This window comes from Alligator mississippiensis, chromosome 1 (assembly GCF_030867095.1).
Source record: "Alligator mississippiensis isolate rAllMis1 chromosome 1, rAllMis1, whole genome shotgun sequence".
Classification (NCBI taxonomy): domain Eukaryota; kingdom Metazoa; phylum Chordata; order Crocodylia; family Alligatoridae; genus Alligator; species Alligator mississippiensis.
The window spans coordinates 3,419,105-3,437,289 of NC_081824.1; the positions used below are offsets into that span (position 1 = coordinate 3,419,105).

General features: G+C 47.5%; 2 protein-coding genes across 7 annotated transcripts in view; one reads left to right on the forward strand and one right to left on the reverse strand.

The window, feature by feature from the left end:
* Window positions 1-90, reverse strand: part of ESCO2 (establishment of sister chromatid cohesion N-acetyltransferase 2) — a 31,593-nt gene extending 31,503 nt beyond the window's left edge. For all 3 annotated transcript variants that reach the window (XM_019493214.2, XM_019493213.2, XM_019493212.2), the window contains exon 1: window positions 9-90. In XM_019493214.2, the coding sequence (XP_019348759.1) occupies window positions 9-85 (77 nt within the window). In that variant the 5' untranslated portion in view covers window positions 86-90. The remainder of the gene's footprint in view (window positions 1-8) is intronic.
* On the forward strand, window positions 21-14,675 carry CCDC25 (coiled-coil domain containing 25). 4 transcript variants are annotated; one of them, XM_006274652.4, is made up of 9 exons: window positions 21-111; window positions 557-604; window positions 3,070-3,109; window positions 7,053-7,104; window positions 7,654-7,729; window positions 8,286-8,389; window positions 10,193-10,395; window positions 11,591-11,636; window positions 13,737-14,675. In XM_006274652.4, exons 1-9 carry the CDS (start codon window positions 87-89, stop codon window positions 13,764-13,766), a joined length of 624 nt encoding a protein of 207 aa, XP_006274714.1. In that variant the 5' UTR covers window positions 21-86; the 3' UTR covers window positions 13,767-14,675. The 4 variants fall into 4 exon arrangements, with proteins under 4 accessions (XP_006274714.1, XP_014462805.1, XP_014462766.1 ...); XM_014607280.3 differs by lacking the exon at window positions 21-111 and adding an exon at window positions 130-221; XM_014607364.2 differs by lacking the exon at window positions 21-111 and adding an exon at window positions 136-217.
* Window positions 14,676-18,185: the final 3,510 nt, after the last annotated feature.

The following is an 18,185-nucleotide window of genomic DNA, read 5'->3' on the forward strand; positions in this document are numbered from 1 at the left end:
GCACCTACCGGAAGTAGAGGTGTCTGGCGACGGGAGCCCGGACGGGCCTAACCGAGCCGAGCTGAGGCGCCGGGACCATCGCCATTATGGTGTTTTACTTCACCTCCAACGGTGAGCGCCACCCCCTCCCCCTCCCGCACTATTACTGCCAAGCATGCCATTTCCACCGCTTTAAAATGCCTTGCAGGCCTTGATCCGCACGACTCGCTCACGTGGTGTAGGTTTGTATACTTGTCTTGCGACTTCCCTGCCCCGGGGCGGGGGGCTGAACTCGGTGCACTTCCGAGGTCCACTTCCAGCCCGGATGTCTATGAAAAGAGCAAGATATTGGGTCCTTTTGGGGTTTAAACTGACTAGGAGTCATATGAGCCCAGCATTCATTGCTGCCCAAGGCAGGGGGTCGGACTGGATCTGTTCAGGTCCCTTCCAGCCCTATGAAGGATCATTGCCCTGGCCTCGGGGAGGGGAAGGGAGTTGTTTAGATAATTATTTCTCTCATTTCTAAGACATAAATCAGGTTGGCCTAAACGCCTTGTTTTTCTTGTCTGTTCCTCAGTCGTTCCTTCTGTTTACACCATTTACATGGGAAAAGATAAATATGAAAGTAAGTACACCAAAATGCTTGAGGTGATGATGAATTGGTTTAGATGTTTTCATTTGCTATTTTTTTTTCATGTGTTTTGTGTTGAAACAGCTGGTTGTGTTGTTTGGAAGCAATGTTGGGGGTTTTTTTTTGTTATAACTGCTCTGTAAATTGTGCTGTAAATTAACACCTCGTGTAGTCAGGTGTATCATATATTGAGGTGAGGTGGAGGAGCCGTGTGCCCTTTTCTTTCCCCCTTGATTATATCGGGCTGTTTATTTTAAGAAACAATATACAGTAAAAGCTCTGTTATCTGGCAACAAAATAGAATATATAACAAAATATAATACATATTATATATAATATAATATCTACAAAATGTTATATATAATAGATTATACTTTGTAAATATTATATAACAAAAATAATACTTATTATATATAATAGATTATACTTTGTAAATATTATATAACAAAAATAATACTTATTATATATAATAGATTATACTTTGTAAATATTTTCTATAACAAAATATAATACATATTATATAATATAATATTTACAAAATGTAATCTATTATATATAATATGTATTATATTTTGTTATATAATATTTACAAAATGTAATCTATTATATATAACATTTTGTAGATATTATATTTTGTAGATATTATATAACAAAATATAATACATATTATATATAATAGATTATATTTTGTAAATATTTTATATAACAACATATAATACCTATTATATAATATAATATTTACAAAATGTAATCTATTATATATAATATGTATTGTATTTTGTTATATAATATTTACAAAATATAATCTATTATATATAACATTTTGTAGATATAATATTTACAAAATATAATATAATATAACAAAATATAATACATATTATATATAATAGATTATATTTTGTAAATATTTTATATAACAAAATATAATACATATTATATATAATAGATTACATTTTGTAAATATTATATTATATATAATATGTATTATATTGTGTTATAGATTACATTTTGTAAATATTATATGATATATAAAATTTTGTATAATATAATATTTACAAAATATAATCTATAGCAAAATATAATAAATTTTATATATCATATAATATTTACAAAATGTAATCTATAGCAAAATATAATAAATAACAAAATATGCTGGTTAATTGAGCAGTCCCAGTTTCCACTTCTCACGCCACGTTTGGGGCATCCCTCTGCACCTCCCACGGCGTCGCCACCCCTCCCTCAGGGCGCTGCGGGACACGGAGGCGGGTCCCATACAGCCTCGCACAACCTGTTGTGCCTGCGGGCTGTGGGGGCTCGGCAGTGCAGGCTGCTTTGCCCCAAGCAATGGAGGCTCGGAGAAGCCGGGAGTGCCACAGCAGGCACTTCTGGTTTGACTTAATCTTACAAGCCGGCATGCCGGTTAGTGGAGCATGGTGGCTTGTAAGATGCCAGGTAACAGAACTTTTACTGTAGTTTCAGTTATCACGCACATAGGCTCTTCTGTAAACCTTTCTTAATAAAGAGATCTCAACATGATCTTCTTTAAGTGCATGCCTCTTAAAGGGGTGTAGGTTGTAGCCGTGTTGGTCTAAGGACACGGGCAGACAAGGTTCCTTGGGTGAATCTGATATCTTTTATTAGACCAACCCAAATAGTTGGAGAATAGTTTATTAAGCAAGCTTTCGGGTTCAAAAACCCTTCGTCAGGCTAAGGAAGTGTCAGCAGTTGGTGTGTGCTCTTTCTGGATGGGATGGAAAGTAAAGTTGTCAGTTGTCAACCGACTGCCCAGCCCAGCCCAGCCCAGCCCAGCCTCTGGCTTCTTTACTTTCCATCCCATCCAGGAAGAGCACACACCAACTGCTGACACTTCCTTAGCCTGACGAAGGGTTTTTGAACCCGAAAGCTTGCTTAATAACTATTCTCCAGCTATTTGGGTTGGTCTAATAAAAGATATCAGATTCACCCAAGGAACCTTGTCTGCCTCTTAAAGGACACACACAACTTGGAAAAAATCACATCTGAATTTATTTACTTTTAAATATAAATAACTCCAAAAAATGAGCAGAAGAAAAGCATTTGCTTTTCAGTTTTTTCCCCTTCTTGAGTTAGTGTTGAAATAAAATAGGCTTCTTGTTATCGTATCTTGTTTCAACAGATTGAGGCTGCAGATTTGTTTTATTTGACAGCCCTGCCTGGGCTGCCAATACAGAAGAGAGTTAGTGCTTCTTGTTTTTTGAGAACTCTCTCTGTGAAAACAGTATCCCCCTCTCTCAGGTGTTTACATGAAGAATTGTGCTCCACCTGAAAAAGAGACTTGAAATAGAAGGAGAGGAAGAAAGAGAGAATGTCAAAGTGTTCAGAGTTTTACCCTGAATCTCTAACTACCCAAAGGCATGCTGTGTTCTGTAGGGGTCGGGGAGGTAACTTACTGTGCTTGTTCTTCTTTTCTATTCCTGCAGATGAAGACCTAATAAAATATGGCTGGCCGGAGGATATTTGGTAGGTGCTGAAATTGCTGTTTCCTGTGCAGTTTCAGTCCCGTACGCTTGTAAAATGAACTGCTTTCCTAACGAGCCTTGATTGGAGGCACTGCTAGTGCTCCCTCTGACTGCTTACAGATGCAATGAGCACCTCCTTCTAAGGCAGGGGCGGGCAATTATTTTGGGCAGAGGGCCGCTTACTGAGTTTCGGCAAGCCATCAAGGGCCACGTGACAGGCAGCCCAGGGCAGATTAATATTAATTTTCTAAAATTTTATTGGCCTCGTGGGTCAGAGAGAATGGCCTGGCGGGCCGTATCCGGCCCCCGGGCTGCAATTTGCCCATCCCTGTTCTAAAGCCATCACTCTGACCATTTTCATGGGGTGGTGGCTTAGTGTCTAGATTACAGTACAAAGACATTGGCTGAGGTAGGGGGCCCTGTTGCGCTGGATACCGCACCCACATAGTAAGAGCCTGTCCCTGCCCCATTAACTTCACAGCCTGTGATCTTGTTCATACATGGAGTTGTTCAGCTACTGCTCAAAGACTCTGGGTATGAATGCTTTTAGTTTAGTTCATGGGTACTTTGTCCTGGTGTAGCTTAGTTTTGTTTTGAAAACCATTTTAATTAAATGAGAACTAGGCCCGCTCATTCTGGACTTTGGGTCTGTGCACATACTCTTTCAGGGAAAACTGTTTCTGCTTAATGCTGTGTGTAGACATGCTGTAAGTAAACCAAGCAAAGAGCATTAAAAGAACTGGAGGCACAGACATGAAACAGGTGCACAGCACGTCAGCATGGAGCTGGGAGTGGAGCTCTGATCTCCTGACCTCTCCATTGGCGCTGTGTCTAGATCAACCTGCACTCTCTTCCATCCAGTCCCTATGTTTAACACCACTTTGTTCGCTTTGTAAGCATTCACACACATGGCAGGAGAGGAAAATATTGTGTCCTCTCTTAGCAGCTTCCTTCATTCCCATTCAGTGAGTTGAGCCTGAATGCTCAGAAACCTGACAGCTAAAAGCTTGGCATAGCTGACTGAACAGATGCCATGGGAAGAAGCAGTGCTCTAATGTATGTGGTTCTGGCACCAGTCACACAGGGAAGTTTATATGGCTGTCATAGAATCATAGAAAATTAAGGTTGGGAGGGATCTCGGGAGGTCACATCTAGTCCAACCTCTTGCTTAAAGCAGGACCAGCCCCAAATAGATCATCCCAGCCAAAGCTTTGTCTAACCAGAGCTTTAAAATGTCCAAGGATGGAGACTCTCTGGGGAACCTGTTCCAGTGCTTTACCACCCTCCTAGTGAGAATTTTTTTTCCCAATATCTAACCTCCCTTGCTGCAACCTGAGACCATTGCTTCTTATTCTGTCATCTGCCATGGCTGAGAACAATCTCACAAAAATGCCACTGATTGCTGCTGATGCAAAGGATTAATACATTTTCCATATAGGTGTGGTGTTCAAGGTCAAACGGTTCTAGGGCTCTTCATAGTCCTTAAATGGCTGTAGAAAGGGTCAGCCCTCCTGGCAGGGCTGAACGCACAAAACTTATCAGAATTGACACTTGCTCTTTCAATAGCTGTTTCAGCCAAAATACTTGGCATTGAATGTGCTATGCTGATTGTACTTTCTTATCTCTAGCTCAGGCCTTTTTGGAGGTTGGCCTGAGGCGTGTGAAGGGTAACAAGAAGGGTTTCTACAAGTATGCTGATAGCAAGAGGAGGATCAGGGAAAATGTGGGATCCTTACTAGATGGGGAGGCAACCTTGTGACAGAGGATGCAGAAAAGGCTGAAGTACTCAGCGCCTTTTTCACCTCAGTCTTCATGGGCAAGGGCAGCTCCCAAACTACTGCACTGGGCAGCACAGTTTGGGGAGGAGGTAAGCAGCCTTAAGTGGGGAAAGAACAGGTTAGGGACTGCTTAGAAAAGCTGGACATGTACAAATCCATGGTGCCAGATGGGATGCACCGGAGGGTGCTGAGGGAGTTGACTGATGTGATTGCAGAGCCATTGGCCATCATCTTTGAAAACTCATGGCAATTGGGAGAGGTCCCTGGTGATTTGAAAAGGGCAAACATAGTGCCCATATTTAGGAAAGGGGAGGAGGGGGATCCAGGGAAGTACAGACCAGGCAGCCTCACCTCAGTCCCTGGAAGAATCAGATCCTCAAGGAATCCATTTCTAAGCACTTGGAGGAGAAAAACATGATTAGGAACGGTCAGCATGGTTTCACTAGGGGCAAGTCATGCCTGACCAACCTGATTGCTTTCTATGACTAAGTGACGGGGTCTGTGGATGTGGTGTACCTTGATTTTAGCAAGGCTTTTGATTCAGTCTCCCCCAGCATTCTCGCAGTCAAGCTAAGGAAGTATGGGTTGGATGAATGGACTGTGAGATGGGTAGAAAACTGGCTGGATCATCAGGCTCTGGGAGTAGTAATTAATGCCTTGATGTCTAGTTGGCAGCTGGTATCATGAGGAGTGTCCCCGGGGTCAGTCCTGGGGCCGGTTTTGTTCAATGTCTTCATCAATGACCTGGAAGATGGCAGAGTGCACCCTCAGCAAATTTGCAAATGACACCAAGCTGGAGGGAGTAATAGATCTGCTGGAGGGTAGGGCTAGAATTCAGAGTGACCTTGACAAATCGGAGTATTGGCCCAAAAGAAATCTCAAGGTTCAACAAGGACAAGTGCAAAATCCTGCACTTAGGAGGGAACAGTCCCATGCACCGGTGCAGGCTGGGGATGACTGGCTGGGCAGCAGCTCTGCAGTAAAGGACCTGGGGGTGACAGTGGGCAAGAAGCTGAACAGGAGTCAGCAGTGTGTCCTTGTTGCCAGGAAGGCTAACAACATCAGGTCTGCATTGGGAGAAGCGTTGCCAGCAGATCGAGGGCAGCGATTCTTCCCCTGTATTCGGCACTGATGAGGCTGCATCTGGAGCCCTGTGTCCAGTTTTGGGCCCCTCGCTACAGAAAGGATGTGGACAAATTGGAGAGAGTCCAGTGGAGTACAACAAAAATGTTTGGGGTGCTGGGGTACATGACTTGTGAGGAGAGGCTGAGGGAACTGGGCTGATTTAGTCTGGACAAGAGGAGACTGAGGGGCAATTTTAATAGCAGCCTTCAACTACCTGAAGTGGGTTCAAAAGAGGCTGGAGCTGGACTGTTCTTAGTGATGGCAGATGACCGAACAAAAAGCAATGATCTCAAGTTGCAGCAGGGGAAGTTTAGGTTGGATATTAGGAAGAATTTTCTCACTAGGAGGGTGGTAAAACACTGGAACAGGCTCGCGTCCCTTCCCACCCTGACTTTTTATGATTCTGTGTTGGGTTCCCTGTTAATTAGTGTTCTGGGCCTTTTTTGTAGACTGATGATAAAGGAGTGGGATCTTCTGTCCATGGAACATCTTGTTGTCAGTGATTACTTATAAGAGAGCTTATTTCCTTCCAGTTTTTAAAGAGGGAAGAGAGAGTTTTAGTGCTTTCAATTTGATAATGCTTTGCTACTGTTTTATCAAGCCAGCCTGTTTTTGTCTCATATTTTGCCCAGTATTGGTTAATTAACGTAGTGCTCGTTTGAAGAGAGAGAATTATGTTTCTGCTGTTTCCATAGGAATCGCTAGACAGAGCAAACTGCAGTTCTTTTTGCATAAAATGTTAATGTTTCCTGCGTGTATTGTTTTTTTTTTAAAGCAAACATGAGGTTTTTGTAACTGTGGCCTTTAGTTTTTTCAATTTCCTTCTCATTAAGTTGGGTGAATATTTGTTCAAAGATTGAAACCAGGATAAGGTGTTACAGTTCCCTGGTGTGCCATCAAACATGCATGTTTTGAATATTTTTTTTAATGCCGTTGCCCAAGAGACGACAAATCTATTATAGCAATCTGCATTAAAGAATTAATTTCAGATCAAGTGGCCTCTCTCTTGCCCTGTGTTAAACGTGCCTTTGTGTTCTGTAGGTTTCATGTGGATAAGCTCTCCTCTGCACATGTGTATCTCCGATTACACAAGGTAATCACAAAGCTCTGGTGCATTTAAGCATGCATGCTAATTGCTGGTGCCTTGCAAAGCCTTTTTCTAAGGTTCTTCTCTGTGGTGATCCATGTGTGTGGGCAGATCTGCTTATATAGAGCCCGAGTGAACCCGCCTGGGTTCTCCAAGGCACCTGCCTGATGGAGAAGACTAACGGGGCTAGTGTCCATGTGAACAAGCAACATAGGCAGAAGGGAAGAGAGGCCCAATCCAGAAGCGCCACAAGACTGGAAGTTAGATGGTCTGGGCTTTGCTATAGGCTTGTGACACCTGGGAATGCTCATTTAAGCCTCTCTGCCTCCTTCCCTCTCAGCAAAACAGGGTGAATACTTCAGAAGGGTGTAGTAGCAAACTGTAAAGCATTTTGTTGCTTGGAAGCCTGGACAGTGGGTGCAGTAGAAATGTAAAGTAGTGTCAAATGCTTGTAATGAAGGTCACTTCATGTTTGTGTAAAGGGCACTGGGGTGGCTATCCATATTCTGCCACAATTTCTCAGAAAGCCTTTAATGTTACGCTGGTCTGTTGTAGGGGCAGACGGTGGATGATGTTCCTAAAGAAGTGCTGATAGACTGCGCCCATTTAGTGAAAGCCAACAGTATTCAAGGTAAGACTTGCCATGGAAATTGGGGGAACTTGGTGTGTGTGGGAAGGGGGGTTAAATCAAATGTATGATAAGTTTAAGTACACTATATCACTTGCAGATTTTATGGGAAGCAGATGTCTCTTGCAACAGCTGGCGTTGCCTGTTATATTTTCATATTCAGGAACTTAAAATCTCTTAAATTCCTGGTTGTGCCTCCCATATCAGCATCTGAGCCAAAGGGGGCCTTTCAGTTTTCCTCCAACACCCTCTGAAGGCCCCCTTTTGTAGTAATCGCCCTTTTGGCAAAGACAGGCTCCATCTGGAGTTCATTAACACTGCTGTAAGGCTTGCATTACCCCAGAGAGCTATGTAGCCATGTTCTTGTAACGCTGGAACTTCCAAAGCGAAGTAAGTTGTCTTCCTCCTTTCAGACCAGGGCTGTAGCATCAGTAACACCCCATCGCTGTGGATGTTTCCATTCACTCAGTGATAAAGACACTGGTCATGGGGGTGAGAGAATAGAGCAGTCTCTCCTTCTGATCCAGAAATTCTCTCCTCTCTTCTTTCCATCCTGCAGGCTGCAAAATGAACAACGTCAATGTGGTGTATACGCCGTGGACCAACCTGAAGAAGACTGCAGACATGGATGTGGGACAGATAGGGTTTCACAGGCAAAAGGATGTAAGTGTTTGCTACGTTCTGGTGAAGATAACTTGCCAGCAGAGCAATGTGATCTTATTGTGAACTGCTGCCATATCGAGAGTTGAACAGGGCACCTTCCCATAAGTCTTCTAAAATGAAGACGCTACCGTATGAGAGAGAGATGACCTGGTGTGTTTGAACTTATCTGAATTTCTGTTTATGAAACTATTTGGGTGTCAGAGTATAGCATGATAAAGCCAGTATGACACAGGGAAGGCACACATTGCACTAGGGCTGCATAACTGATTTATAAGCAGCTCTATGTGGTGATGCCAAGGATCAGAATACACAGACTTCTTGAATTTCCAGCTGCACTTAAACTGCCTTCAGTAAGATTGTAACAGCTAGTTTGCCTTCTGGTAGCATAGTGGGGGCCAACCTGGGCCAAAATAAACCCCTCGCTCTTCCTGGTGTCATTCTGATCCCCTTCTCTTGCATGATCTGTTGCTCTGCTTTCTGTTTCCTCCTTGATCTGAAGTGTGCCACAAATCCCTGTGGTGTAATGCACATCAATAAAACTGGTGACCATTTCAGAAATGAGAGGCCTTGAAAACTAGGAATTGGCTTCTCTGCCTGTTAGATGTAGGTGTTTTCAGTGATTACAGAGGAACCACCAGACTTAAAATGTGAATCTCCATCTTAAAACTAGTGATTGTCAGATGTGAGTTTCTCCTTTCTCCTGCTTTCCTTGATTCCTCCCCCACAAAAAAAATTGAAGTGCTCTACTGTGAAATTGAAGACTGAATTTAAGAGTCCTGCAGGTCCTCAGATGAAAAATTGTTGTGGCTTAAAGCAAAGGACTCTGATCTAAGCTTTCTCCTGGAGGTTCATTTTGTGATGTTGGAAGTCACTTTAATTCCTTCAGACCTGGCCCCAAACCTGTAGAAATGGAAAGACTCTCATTTACTTCCACTCTGCTTGAATTTGGCCATTGGTGCTTCAGGTTTACAGACTTCAGAGGCAGGAAGGGTAGAGGATTATACTCTGAAGGAGGTTGGGCTCCACAGAAGCCCAGTGGTAAAACACCAATCTGCACTGATAAGGAGAAAGCTGGAGTCTGATCTGCAGCACCCTTGCCAGCAGTGTGAGTTTCCTTTTGCCAACATGCCTCTAACCTGAAGGTGTCCCTTCCTCCAAGCCACCATTCAGCGGTGGCTGGAAGGATCGGTCTCCACAGTCTGTTCAGGCCAGAGCCTCTGCTGAAACTACTACCAAAACATATTAATTGCAATCATTGGTGGTGGTAGTGTGGGGATGAATAGGTTGTCTGCTTTGAGGTACGCTTGCCTATTGGTAATGTATTTGGTTTCCCAGCTTCTTACACACAGGCTACCAAATGACAGGGGCTTTCCAGCTGTTTAGAGCAGCAATACTCAACCTTTTTGGACTCAAGGTGCCTCTCACTGGACTCTAGGCACCCTCCATAACTTCTGTGATTTGAGTGGCATCCAATTTCCAAAACTAACTAATATATTATAGTGTTTATCTTCTTACACTGGGGCTGGCAATGCGGGTAGGGGATCATCCAGACAGAGACAAGCCTGAGCCTGGTTTATCTGCTTATCTCCTCACATGTTACAGCACTCTTGGTGGCACCCTAGGGCTTCCTGGCACCCTGGCTGAGAATCACTGGTTTAAAGGTTTAGGAACACCATGTAACTGTAGATATAATAACTAAAGAAAAATGTGGTCTTTCATCTTTCTCATGATGACGCTCTCTCTTGAAACAAAGGCCAAAGTTGGGGCATTTTTATAAGGATCATAGGTCTTTCCATTCCAAAGGTGAAAATGCTGACAGTGGAAAAGAAAGTGAATGAGATCCTGAACCGGTTGGAGAAGACCAAAGCGGAGCGTTTCCCAGACCTGGCTGCTGAGAAGGAGACCCGGGACAGAGAGGAGAGGAATGAAAAGAAAGCTCAGATCCAAGAGATGAAACGGAAAGAAAAGGAGGAGATGAAGAAGAAGAAAGAGATGGAAGAACTTAGGTGAGTAGTGTCATATGTGGTTGGCTTCAGGTATCAGGGTTTTCCGCCCTGGTCATGAGAGGCACCATCTAGGCATGTTGAATGTGGCTTTTATTTCATCTAAACCGGTGGCTTTTAACCCTTTTTAGGCTTGAGGCCCTCCTTGAAAAATACCAACTCTTAATTTTCATTCATTCTCTCTTTTTTGACTGCAGCAAAATACTAGGGCAAATCTTCTGTTGCAAGCAACTTAGAAAGGCCACAGCAAGGCAGAATGCTTTTGACACTGTGGATTTATGTTGTGAACACTCTGGGTTTATGTTGTGAATCCCATTTGCACACCTAACAGTGCTAACATTGCTCGGCACCCTGTGACACCCCTGAAAAAATCTCAGGGCACCCCACAGCACCCTGGTTGAGCATCACTGATCTAGGCTGCTGCTCTCCTGGACAAACAATGCCTTCATTACTTAGAGACAAAAAAGCAATGGAAGTCACTAAGTGAATTGGGCAAGTGCATCAAACTCTAAACTGGGGGATAGGAACAGTTTCTAGACCTGGGACCTGAGTCTTCTGCAGTTGTGCTGGAAGATCCTAGTACTTAAATGCTTGCCAACCTTTGCAATGGATGTCGTCGCTTGCGGTGCAGCAGGACACTTGTAGAACTTGTGAGGCTCTGAGGGAGATGGCTGAAACTGGGGGGCGCTTTTTGGCCTCAGAGTCCATCTCAAACAGTGACTAAGAGCTGCAGAATGAATTCCCTAATACACAGGGAAAGTATGACATACCTCGGTACATGGTGGCATAGCCATGTTGGGCTTTTTGAGGTGTGACATGTTGGCCTTTCTCTTATGGATGTGGCCATATTCCTCTGCATAGAGATTGTTCAACATGATAACCCTGCTGACTTTGTCAAGCTTGGATGTGCCTAGTGTCAGACCAGAGATGTTTACACTTTATATGTATCCAATAGCTAGTTAATAGCAAGCAGCTTGTGTTTAAATGGGCCTGAGGCAGGACTTTGGACAGTCTCTGCTCCCTTGAACTTTTGGGAGCACTTAGTTCCATGGGGGGGATGCAGCAGCGACACCAGAGTGTGACCCCCTGCTTCTGCTCCCAGTGACACCTGGGACAGATCCCAATAGCTGCAACAGGGGCCATGCTCAGGTTGAGGGTTAAAAATGCATCTTACCAGTTGATTTTGTTTCCCTTGCAGGAGCTACTCATCCCTAATGAAGGCTGAGAACATGTCCTCCAACCAGGTATGTGCAGCTGCGCTCTGTGAAGGTCATGGAGAGCAACAAGGGAACTTGAAGGGGAGATGGTGCTATCAGGTGTGAGCACTTGCTTGATAAAAGGCTGAGAGTGGGAGGGGGACAGATCAGTAAGTGGAGGATAGGGACAAGTATAGGGGTCAGAGAGGATGCAGGGTTCTTGAGGAGTGCTGGAAGCTGGTATTTGCAGTGGTCAGCTCAGCCGACCTGCTGTCCTGCAGCACATCAGGTCTCTGGTGCCCCTTTGCTTTATGTGTGTATGCCTCATCCAAAATGGTGTACTGCGTTGGTGGTGTTTTAGGCATGCAGCTTGGCTCTCCTAACAATAACTTTCAGATCCATTTGCCTGTCACGTCCCAGACTCAGGCACATACCCATCTCGTGCAGCTGCTTTTGCGCACGTTTGCCTTTCTTCTGGCTGGCCTGCTGATCCCAGCTGAGAATCACAGGGGTGAAGCGTGCTAGATGAAAGTGCCTCCTGATATGCTCGAGCAAGCTGCATGTGATTAGCAGCACATTCCAAGTGTCCCCCGTCGGGGAGCACAACGGAAATTCCCATACTGGGAGGAGTTCCTCTGCTCTGTGCCTGAGCCACGTGTTGCCAGACTGGTGCTGGAGTTATCAAGTTGAGGTCACGTGTAATAGGGTCATACACAAGCTTGCTGGCAAGCGACTAAGCTCTGCTTCCTAACCTAATGCAGATGAGGGCTGTGCATGTCGCGAAGCAAAGATGGCATGTGCTGACCCCTAACAGATACCATTACAGAGGCTATCAATGAAGCTTTTCATAGGACCCTAAAGCAGTGGAGCTAGAAGGGAGCTGCAGAAGTCGCATCTAGTCCAACCCCTGCCTGAGGCAGTATCAGCCCTGTCCAAACCAGCCCCGGCAAACCCATTGTCCAGCCTCTTAGCAAAACTACACCGTCCGCCCTAACAACAACAGGCATCACACCCGGACCTGCCGCAGGGGAACAGCAGCAGCCAATGTCCTGCTGCTACAGGGGTTGTTAAAATATGCTGGAGCGATACCAGGAAGAGGGCCATGCCCCCTGCTACAGAGGAAGCAACCTGTCCATACCAGTCTGACTGGGATAAAATCCCTTCCCAAACCTGGTGAACTGTGACCTTGAGCGGAGGAGCAAGACCCTCTAACCAGGACCCTCCACGGTTGAGTTCCAGCCAGAGCATCGGCACAGCCCAGTCCTCATCCCCAGCCTGGGCTGCAGCCAGCACCTCTGAGGGAGGTTTGAAAACACCCTGATACATGTAGCAGAGTGGGTGTGGAGGAGCAACCAGGAAAGGTCCAGCTCTAGGCCTTCTAGGCAGACAGGGAAGTGGGAATGGATGAGCTGCTGTCCTGGGAAGCTGAAGAGCCTGCTTGCAGGCATGTAGCAAGCACTAGATTTCACACTGTCTCTGCCTACACACTGTTGGCAGACAGGACCTGGCTTTGCGTCAGAGGGGGGGATTTGTCCTTGGGTTATGCTTTGTGAATTGGCCAGGGACTGTTGGATGTGAACACAGGAGGAGGAGGATTGGAGTGATTGTAGCTGTGATGGTGCAGGACGTATGCAAGAAGCAAGGTTCTGGGGGAGGATATTGGACCAACTGTATAGCCGGGAGAGATGTTAGATGAGCTTTGGGGAACAAAGTGTTCAGGTCTGGGTGAGACTCCCGCGTGCAAATCCTTTGTGAAGAGTTAGAGGAGTGGTTTTCAATCTTCTTTCATTTGCAGACCCCTTTGAATTGTAAGTGTTGGTATTCACATACTTTTGATTGATCATAGTCATCATTCGCGGACCCCTTAGATATAGTCTGCGGATTCCCAAGGGTCCGTGGACCACAGGTTGAAAGCCACTGAGCTGGAGGATCAGAGGCACCTGGCTTGAAACCGTAACTGTTTCAGAACTGCGATCACGTGCCTTTTGACCCAGCCTGGTCTGGTTCTGTAGTTTTTGTATTGAAACCAGAAGGAATTCAGCCACTTCCTAAAGGGACAGGAGACTTTGGTTGCTTTGTCTCACCGGTTGTAAGAAGGGCTTGCAATCCAGTGTCCAGTAATCCTGTTTGTTCTCTCTCTGTCCCCAGGACGGAAATGATTCGGACGACTTCATGTAAGCAGGGACGCGTGTTCCTTCCTGAGGTCCTCAGATGTTTTAATTTTTCACCATTGAGAAGAACGCCAAAAATCAAACTTAATTCGTTGCTGGCAACATGTGACCAGACTCGTGCCATGGATTTTATAGATCACGTCTTGAAGGGAGAGGATCTGCACGTGTGTGTCCATAAGCGAACATCAATTCCAGTGCTCCCAGGACCATGATATTTATTTTATGGGGGGAAAGGAGGGGCATTTAATCGGGTGAGCTATAGGAGTTCTGAACTGCCTTGAATGCTTTCTTGGCAGCAGGCTGCTTCATAAAATGTGGTTATCCCCTCCCTCCCTCCCTCTCTCCCTAGTATAAATTCACGCCTGGAACCGGACTGGCTGACCTGAGGACTGCTTTCTTTCTTGCCGAGTAACAGCTGATCTGCACGCGTGTCTATCGATGCCAGGTTATCCCTGCCAGCCCCAAGTGCCTCGGCTGTGACAGCTGGTGGCCGTGTCGCGAATTCTCCTGGAGCTAGAGACGCAGTTTAGCTGGTAGCAGGTTGTAGTAACAGGAAAGCAGCTACAGAGAGCTGCTGCTTATGAGGACTAGTGTCTGGGCTTCCTTGGCCGCCTGCTCGCTCAGTCCGAGCTGCAGCAAAGCATGCCCCAGCGCGCAAGGCTCTTGTCTAGGAAGAGGATAGTCGCACGTGGTGTTTTTGGACTGTGTTGAGAGGGAGTGGGATGGGGCTGCACTTTGGACACCTTTTCTAAAGGATTCAGCTGGCGAACAAGGTGAGTTGGGTCTGGACAAGCTTACAGGCCTATTCAGAACGCTTGACGGAGCGATTTACTTGGATAACAGTACCTTCGGAGCCATCCTGGGATCTGTACTGCGTGTGTGTACATTAGAATTAAAATCCTACCATGCCGTTGAACGTGCTGCGTTGGGGTTGTATGTGTTACCTTCGTTAAGAGGACTCCTAAAATCATGAGATGTCCGGAGGGCTCTAAGCATAACCTGCATGTAGGACATAAGCAGCACCAAACTGGGTCACCTATGGTCCATCTAGCCCAGTAGCCTGTCTAGACAGTGGCAGAAGTGGATGCTGTACAAAGAGAGCATTAAATGGGGCATCTAGAGTGATATTCCTCTAGAGGATATGTGGCTACTCAGTACGATTGCTGGTGTCCCAACCGTGATAGGTTTAGAGATGCCAGTAGAAACATCTTAACCCTTCTGTTCGGTAGTCACAAATAGATCTATCAGGCATGAATTTATCCAGTCCCTGCTTGAATGTAGCTATGTTCTCTGCCTCCACCACCTGCAGCAGTGAGTTTCATAAGTTAATTGTGCTTTTTGTAAAAAAAAAAAAAAAGTCCATTCTCTCATTTGTTTAAACCTGTCAACTTCAGCAGGTGCCCCCTAATTCTAGCTTCCTAGAAGCCGTTTGGCTTGGGGTGCACTTAGTGAACATGATGGCAAGCAAAAGCCCTCCTGGCCAGAGTTGCCTGACCTTATGGGTCTCCCAGGTTATTGCGTCCAGTCCTCTGAGTCTGCAGGCAGCTGCTCGCCCAGAGACTCCTCAGCATGTCACACTTCCCACCCCCCCTCCCCCCCTGTCGTTCACCACAGGCGCAAGCACCTTTATGAGAATGAAAACAGCCCTGTATGCCACAGGTAATGAGCAGGGGAGATGGGCGCTTCCACTGCCCTTCTGCAACAGCAGAGGAGCTGTTAGGTGAAGGAGCTCCAATTCTGTGCAGATGCAGGCTCCTGGGATTGAGGTGGCTGGGGGGTGGGCATGGGTGTGGAGCCCTCTCGAAAGCAGCAGCTGGCCCTTTCTCATGGTCGGGGGCAAAGGAGATGAGAACCAGTCACTGAAGCAAAACTGACTCACTGCTTCAGGACACCCTCTGAGTCCTGTCCCTTGTGTCTGGAAACCAAGCAGGGCAGGGGGGAGCCCTCTTACCCCAGGAAGCTTCTGTTGCAGTCCCACTTAGTACTGGCCTCTTCCAGGAGCAAGAGGGCAAGCACATCTCTAGGGCCTGGCAAGATCCCTGAGCCCTCGCAGTGCAGGGGAGTAATGGATTCCCAATGGGGCCTGTGCATGTGCACTGACAAAGTTCATCCTGCTTTGGAAGTGGACTTGGTGAGCAGTAGCCATCCTCTGGTTGTCCCCTGGGCACTGCCAGGCTGGCAGCTGCCCTTGGGCACCTTCCCTTCCCAAGGGCAGCTGTGTCTGGCATGCAGAGTGATGCCCAAATTGCACGTGGGAGAGAAGTAGAGAGCGACCAGCCTGCTCCTGACTCAGGCCAGGGCTTCGGGACTGCAGCAGTGAGGCAGCCGCCCCCCCTGCAGCCAAGCCGGGGTACTGCCATGCTCAGCCAAGGAGGCAGGGTCAGTCCTGTCCAAACCAGCCTGCACCAACCCATCATCCGGCCTCTTAACAGCAGCCAGCCTGACGCAGCACCAGGCATCGCACCTGCCTTGCCACAGGGAAAGCAGGGGGACTGGGGCAGCCAGCCGGTGCTGCTGTAAAAGGGTGTTGATATACACTTGAGATGCTGTACCCCTGCTGCAGACAAAGGCAGCCCCCCCCAGTCCACACTAAGCAGGAGGGTATCCCTTCCTGCCCACAAATGCAGCATCAGTCAGGCAAGACCCTCCAGCCAGGACCCTGTGAGGTTGAGTCCCAGCATGAAGCCTGGAAATCCCCGGAGCAGAGCACAGTTGATGCCGTGCCCAGATCACCCGCGATCTGTTGTAATGTCGGAGCAGCGGGTGGAGCCTGGCTTGCACAAGCCCCTGTAGTCTCTGGACACTGCATCGCCTCTCCCTTCCTCTCTCTAAAGGGAGCCTCATGGCCCCAGCCGGGGAAACTGAGGCACAGAGGCAGGGCGGACTTGCCTGATGCCCTGCTGCTCTCCAGAGCTGGGAAGAGAAGGGCTCTGCCCTGCCTGGGGCCAGCTAGCTGGCTTGTCTCCGCACCAGGGAGCTGCTTAGTGGTTCCCCGGGCCAAGGATGGCCTGTTTTCCACCCCCACCACCCTGCAGTTTGGTGCCAGCATGGCTGGATCTGAAGCCTCAGTGCCGGGACTGCAGGAGCGTGTTGGCTCCTGGCCTTAGACCCCCTGGACTGTGGCTGGAGGGGGGATAACCCAGACCCGGGTGTGCTGCAGCTGCTGCTGCTTTAGGCACAGCTTGGTTTCCCCTCCAGCTTTCCCCAGCATCTCTGCGCCGTTTGCCTGAGGGTCTCCCAGCAGCCCTGGACCATGGGGTCCTCTCGGGGGGGGGGCCTGGACAAACTAATTGCCCCTCCTGACCCTGTCTAAGCCCCAGGCCTTGGAAGCGTGAGTCACCTGCAAACCATAGCCTGTGAACGCAGTGACCGCTGGATGGCAGCAGGAAACAGGCATTGCTCTGGGGCTGGCCGGCCCTCAAGAACAGGAGTCCTCAAAAGAGAGAAAGCACTAAAATCAATAGGCAGTAAAACGGTACTGTAGACAGCATCACCCTGCCAGCTACATGTCTGTCCAGCTGGTTCGGCTCCAGGACAGAGTCTGGTTTCTGGCCTGGCTGGTGTCTTCCAGCTGGGATGGATCCTGCATCAGACCTCCCCTAAGCCCCTCAACAGCAGTGCTTAGCACCGTTGGGCTGGTGTGTGTTGGTCCCAGGCTGTGGGGCAAAGCCCCGGCAACGTGCAACAAGGACATGTGCAAGGTCCTGCACGTAGAAGGGAACAATTCCCTGCACCGGTGCAGGCTGGGGGTGACGGGCTGGGCAGCAGCTCTGCAGAAAAGGACCTGGGGGGACGGGGGACAAGACGATGGATATGAACCGGCAGCATGCTCTTGTTGCCAAGAAGGTTAAAGGCATCCTGGGCTGCATCGGTAGGAGCGTTGCCAGCAGATCGAGGCAGTGATTCTTCCCCTCTATGCGGCACTGGGGAGGCCATGTGGAGTCCTGGATCTAATACTACTGCCAGGTGCCATCTGTGGAGTAGCTGTGTGTCTCCTGGCTCTCACAGCAGGCTGCTGCTCACGAAAGCTGATGCATCCCTGAGGATGAGCCGGTTTCATGCCAGCATTTAGCCTTAGATGGAGTTTACTGCCCGCTTTGGCCCCATGAAACGCACTGCACAGACATGCATTTTGCTATAACCCAGACATTTCTCTTTCCTTCTGCCCTTTTGTATCTGAGGTGGCAGCAGAGAATCACCTTATTTCTGCGAACGCAGCTCGCACATCCCCCCAGCCAAAACAGTGGAAACCCAAGGCACTGGTGTCCACTGCCCAGTGAAAGCCCAGGGGCCATGGGTCTGTCTCCCTGGGCAATGCCCAGCCAGGAGACACACAGCTATAAGGGACTGCAAGGGGTAAGCCCCTCAGGGGCAAGGGGTGCTTGGGACCCTGTGATTCGAAGAAAGCCCTGTAAGCCCCTGGGAG

Bases quoted from the DNA above. Each gene is read 5' to 3' on its own strand.
- CCDC25 (XM_006274652.4), top strand. From the start codon at position 87: ATGGTGTTTTACTTCACCTCCAACG. The intron at 605-3,069 runs GTAAGTACACCA...CTATTCCTGCAG, and splicing joins GGGAAAAGATAAATATGAAA to ATGAAGACCTAATAAAATAT. The intron at 3,110-7,052 runs GTAGGTGCTGAA...TGTGTTCTGTAG, and splicing joins GGCTGGCCGGAGGATATTTG to GTTTCATGTGGATAAGCTCT.